The following is a 6,000-nucleotide window of genomic DNA, read 5'->3' as shown; positions in this document are numbered from 1 at the left end:
GCCATGATCCATTCATTGGGGGAATTTTCTTATCCTCATTCTATAGATAGTTTACATCAGAACTGCATCAGGTTTCTGAGTCAAATAGAGTGGTGCCACAATCAAGAGATAAGTGATCTCATTTTAGAAACTTGCCTTTGGAAAATGGAAAGTATAATTTCAAAACGCAGCAAAGCTAATCCTCACCATCAGAGGTGAGGACTGCAGCCTTTGTTTCATCAGGGATAAATAATAAATACATTATCCTAACTCTTCTTGAGGTCTACAGTAGGAAAGAAAAAGCTTTTCCACACTGGCAGAAATTTGCCTTAGAAATGGAAACTCTGTCCATATAGAAATATAGTTTAATTTCTGGCTGAAACAGTAAGTGGCACGTTAGGGGCATTTCCTTAAGAGAGAAATGATAAAATTTTTACTTTTTGGAAAACTTTCTCAATTGAAGTATACTGCATGGTTTCTGAATTTCTCTTTAGCTGCAAGGAAGACTAACACAGATTATTAAAATCTTGTCAGTGATCCATTAGCTAAATTAAATTTGGGGGGGAAACACCAAATACAAATTGTAGAAGAGTCAAGCAACATATAAGAATGCCCACAACTGCTTGATGTGACTTCATTTATCAGGTGGATGAAGTGAAGTGGGACAGATTATGAAGGGAAGTAAGTTTTCTGGAACTATTAGCAGAATCAGACACTTGGGGTGAAGAAGCATTTCTTTAGTGTTCTGGAACATAAAATAGATTAATCTATGTCTTTTTTCCTTTAAGCATATGTTCATTAATTGAAAGAAATACTCCATTAAGGAATATTTTATTGATGTATGTGAATCTGGACATGGAGCAAAAGACCCTCCAAACCCTTCCCCAGCCCTCAGTAAGGTCTCCATAATTTTGAATCAGTCTTCATTACTGTCTTCATTCGTGATTCTCCCCAGGCAGAGTTGGAGCTCACAGTAACTGCCAGTTGAATCCGAATAACATCTGATTAGTTTCCTGGCTCCTAGCAATCTCTTCTATGATGCAGTGTTGCTGCCACACCAAATGGAGCTTCCGATACCGCTCACGAGATAAATGAAGGGGGTTGCCCCTCCTTCAGGGGGAGAAAAAAACATGTAAGCTTGAATCAAATAACTACTACATCTTTATTGTTTAAACTAGTCTGAACTTTTGAGATGTTCTTGGAACTGGGAGGAATCACCAGGACAAGGTTTTAAAAGGTATATTTTCCCTTCACCACTGATCACTACGAACTTGGTAAGTTACTTAGCTAATGAAGAAGAAACTTACTCCTTGATTATTCAGAAAAATAGGTCAAGTATACCATGGGCATTATGGGACCCCATTTAAATGGCTAGAAAGGTTTATAACTTGAAGCAGTTCTATTCTTTTTTGAGTGGTTAGCCTGAGTAGGTCTTTAATGGCTTTCTGGCCTCTTACAGTTTATCCAGCTTTGATTTCTGATCTTTGCAGGGTAGAGGTTAGGTCTGAGATGTAACACTAAGCCCTCAAATTACACGCTGCTCCTCAGAAATACTTAGTTATTATTGTCTTTATGACACAACAAACTTGCTGGTGATTAGCAAGTATTTAAATAAAATTACTCCACACCAATTCTAAGGTTGCACAGTTTGCAACACTGTATAACAGCTAATTCAAAATGACTGAAGTTTGGCTGTTGCCAATGATGGAGAACTGTGAGACTCTCATCCCTGGGGCACTCACATGTCTCAGCTGGTTGGGTATTTTCATATTGCCTAACTAACTTAAAAATTCTGCTTCTTTGTACCTTTCTGGAACAACACAGACCTCTTATCCTCAATCATTAACTACTTTCACCACCCAGCTTTTTCTTCCTGAATCCAAAGACTTTCTCTATACAGGTCAAAAGCTGTTACAATAAAAACAAATCTCTGTATGAACAAAGAGGTTCCAAGCCTCATCTAATAAGCCGATTCATTCTGAATAATATATTGGGGTGATGAAAAAGTTCGTTCAGATTTTTCCGTAAGATGTTACAAAAATCCCGAACAAACTTTCTGGCCAAGCCAAAATTTCAAAAAAACAAACTTTTAGTTAAACAAAAAGAGCTTATGGTAAGGGGATCTAATCTTTACCTATATCTACTTTTGGGACCATTGTGGCCTTACCTCCTTTTTCTCATACCCATGAGTGGTACTCCAGTTCCTAACGCCAGCGAAGGATACAGAAAATTACAGGATTCTAAGCATTTTTGCTAATGTTTAGAAGCAAAGAAGGCTGACATAGCTGGCTAATAAAAAGTTTCAAGTATTGCAATGGAAACAATGAATATCCATTTTAAACCAAACTCCCTCGCTGGATACTACAGATTTCTTTCTTTTATACATCAGCGTCAATTAAACCTTCTAAGTAATTCTGAAGAAAGGTTGATTAAAAATAATAGAGCGTTCAAACATTAGGATGGCGGGGGTCTAAAAATTTTGGAGAAGCACAAACTTGTTGAAAATTATGTGTTACATTTAGGATGGCATCATATTTAATATTTTCAATTTATAGCTATTTAAAAATATCTCTCAGTATTAGCTTTTGTGTTTAAAGAGCTGCCACCATCCATGTACAATAATGTGAGTAAAATTTAAAAAACTTACTTCAGGCCAGGGTCTGTTTCTCCATATTCATCCAAATAAGGGGCTGGATAGGCACAACCTCTGGCTTTACCTTCAACCAGGACTACTCTACATTCTCTGATTCTAAGGGACAGAACAACCAACAGAAATATTACTAAGTGCATGTATGCAAATGACAGGCACTGTGTCAAAGTTAATCTAGAGAAAAGACATGGTATCTGTTAAGAATTCAGTATAAAGACAATATAGACAAACAGACTAAATCGTGTTTTGTCTAAATAAAAGAGAATGAACATTGCTATTTTTGTTGAAGCTATGGGAAAGGATCTATGGATTTAGGGAAATGGGATCAGTCAGTAATACTGACTAAATATACTGAAGAGAAGAAGGAGGCTGTCCTATGTGAACCATAGGTACCCTGGAAGATGGTGGCTGGGGTTGTTTCTGTCCTATTTCCTGACCTATGACCTGGAGCGGGGGAGGGAGCTTAACAGAAGAATAGAACCATATCTCCTAGTCTGATAACCCTGGGCCAGAAAGAAGGTCATTTATGCAAGTGTCAAGCCTTTTCTGGTTAGAACCAGCCTCCAACAGTGCACATTATAAAGAACCACTGTAACCCTGAAGGTACTTGGGAGTCTTACAGCAGAGGAATGGAAAAATAAAAAATAATGTTCGTGTACATAAGAGATAAGTACTCTAGAGAGAAATTATAAAATAAACAGTTGGAATAGGTAGTGGGTTTACTCGCTGTAGGTACCCTAGAAGAAAATAGGTGTTTGGGCTTTGTTTCCATACACTTATTCTCCTTGTTCCAACAGATGCTGATTAGCAGTGATTACATATTCCCTAGTGAGTGAGATGTTTGGGTTTATGTAAACAGAAACTAGATTACATGGGGAGAACGGAAAGAAAAAGCACACGCATCCATTTTGAATTTTTTCTCTCTCTCAGGAAACCTGCACTCTTCTTTCATAAATACGAGAGACTTATTGGTCTGTTCTCAGTCATTTGCTAAGACACCAGGGAAAACAATGGTTGGTTGATAGAGGAAGTGAAGCAAATTAAAACAGTCAAAGGACAACATGAAGTAACAATGTACATGTCCTTTGAAAATATAAGTTTTAGGACTCTAAACTCTTTCACTATACCTGATTTTTACACAAAACCAGAGTAATCAATATAAAGTCTATCATATTTCACGTTTCCATTTTTTTTTACCATCTTTATTGGAGTATAATTGCTTTACAATGTTGTGTTAGTTTCTGCTGTATAACAAAGTGAAGCAGCTATACGTATACATATATCCCCATATGCCCTCCCTCTTGCATCTCCCTCCCACCCTCCCTATCCCACCCCTCTAGGCGGTCACAAAGCACCGAGCTGATCTCCCTGTGCTATGCGGCTGCTTCCCACTAGCTATCAGTTTTACATTTGGTAGTGTATATATGTCAATGCTACTCTCTCACTTCGTCCCAGCTTACCCTTCCCCCTCCCCGTGTCCTCAAGTCCATTCTCCACGTCTGCATCTTTATTCCTGTCCTGCCCCTAGGTTCATTAGAACCTTTTTTTTTTTTTTTTTTAAGATTCCATATATATGTGTTAGCGTACGGTATTTGTTTTTCTCTTTCTGACCTACTTCACTCTGTATGACAGACTATAGGTCCATCCACCTCAATACAAATAACTCAATTTCATTTCACGTCTACCATATTTGTTTAAGGTTTTCCACAAATAATGAAAATGTGAAAAGATTCCAATTTTTAACTCCTTATTTTTTAAACTACTTACTTCATATTTTTTAAACTATTATTTACATTTGAGAAGATACTTAAGTATCTTTTCAAATGCAATTGCATGTGAATAACAGGTCTATGCTCTAACTTCTGACAGATCACATCCTATCAACATACTGTCCTGCCATAATGGCCTCCAGACTGGATTCAGATTCCTTAAGTTCATTATGAAGCTTCCTACTTACTTTAGGAAAATGCAGACTCCAGCTCCACAGTGAAGGGCATGAAAAATGCAAGCTCCCACCTCTTCCCCATTCACAATTTCTTGACAGCAAATGTTCTGAGAACACAGTATGGCTCCGCAGAAAAGACAGAGGACAGGGTGCTTTCGCTCGTCATCTGCAGACCGTGGGCACCTCAAAAGGGAAGAAAACATTCAGTATGGTGGAGAAATAATAAAAGCATGATATAATCAGTTAGCAGTGTTTTAGATGTATTAGCAGTGTTTTCATCACTGGCTGCTTTGCAGCAAAGAAAGCTCTTAAAACACAAGTAAACATTTAATTAGATGATTCCTCTTTAATACTTTTCCTTAAGAAGATAACAAAAAGTCTTCTGATTAATTCATAGTAAGAAAATTTATTTTTAAATATGCAGTGTTCTGGGAATTCCCACAAAGTGTGGCACTTAAATATGCCTTGAGATTGAGATGCATTTAGAGAATCCAGTCTTCATCTGACATGACCAATTTACAGTCAGCTCCCCCTCTGGATTGGTTTAGTCAATCTTGTGTCCTCAGTGTTGGAGCAATGACCTTGAAGGTGTACAATTACTGTTGTTGTTTTAACCACAATTTTCAGTAAGGGTTTAAACACATTTCCCCCACTTCTTTGAAGTATTGAGATCTTTAGGGTTGAAAGGGGAGACTGCAGTCTTTGAGTTGATGCACCTTTCCATCTGTGAAACACAGCCAAGTCTTGGTAAAGAAAAAGTGACAAAGTTGACTTGTTTGAACCAAGTAGTACTATGAGATCTGGCCATTTGACACAGTGGCATGCTACAGCCTTGCTATAATGCCCCCAAGAGGGGTATCACTCTCTGAATTAAAGTGATAACGGCTATCTTTGTAAAAGGAGCTTCTTATACTCCTATCTCTGCTGTATAATGGACATAAAGCAAGCATCAATTTGGACAGAAAAAAATAAATGCAACCCCAGAAGAGATCCAGTGATGTCCACAATTGGGTCAGAATAAAGAGCACCAAAACGAATGTCTAATATGGTATTAACAGTTTATTCTCTGATGCCCACTTTCTTAGGCAAGATAAGAAAATCACTATTCTCTACACGGGAGCAGAGGGACTCCCTGAATAGGTGTTCCATTCCTGTCTCCTACAGATGAGGGGGTTATTTTCACTTCCCGGGCGTCGCTCTTTTTGGATAAAGCCAGCATCTTCTTTAACTTTTAGCACAGGATGGCTGAGTCCCATCCTATAGAGGAAAATGGGAGTGAGGCCCCTGAAATACAGTCACTGACCAGCCACCCTCCTACACTAGAGATGACTCAGTCTTAATGGAAACCAGTAGTAACAATAAAACTGGAAGAGAGCATAAGATTTATTATCATTTTTACTTGAAACCAATAAGTACTAATATCATT

At 37.9% G+C, this 6,000-nt stretch overlaps 1 protein-coding gene across 1 annotated transcript in view; it reads right to left on the bottom strand.

Annotated features, from left to right (window-relative positions):
- Nucleotides 1-794: 794 nt before the first annotated feature.
- Nucleotides 795-6,000, bottom strand: part of UBR1 (ubiquitin protein ligase E3 component n-recognin 1) — a 151,198-nt gene continuing 145,992 nt past the window's right edge. The window contains exons 45-47 of the mRNA XM_061180408.1: nucleotides 4,587-4,757; nucleotides 2,627-2,728; nucleotides 795-1,089 (exon numbers count right to left, since the gene is read on the bottom strand). Of these exons, the coding sequence (XP_061036391.1) occupies nucleotides 948-1,089; nucleotides 2,627-2,728; nucleotides 4,587-4,757 (415 nt within the window). The 3' untranslated portion in view covers nucleotides 795-947. The remainder of the gene's footprint in view (nucleotides 1,090-2,626; nucleotides 2,729-4,586; nucleotides 4,758-6,000) is intronic.

The sequence above is a fragment of the Eubalaena glacialis genome, chromosome 2 (assembly GCF_028564815.1).
Source record: "Eubalaena glacialis isolate mEubGla1 chromosome 2, mEubGla1.1.hap2.+ XY, whole genome shotgun sequence".
Taxonomy (NCBI): domain Eukaryota; kingdom Metazoa; phylum Chordata; class Mammalia; order Artiodactyla; family Balaenidae; genus Eubalaena; species Eubalaena glacialis.
The sequence above is the reverse complement of the archived record's forward strand: the minus strand, read 5'-3'. Positions and strand labels throughout refer to the sequence as shown.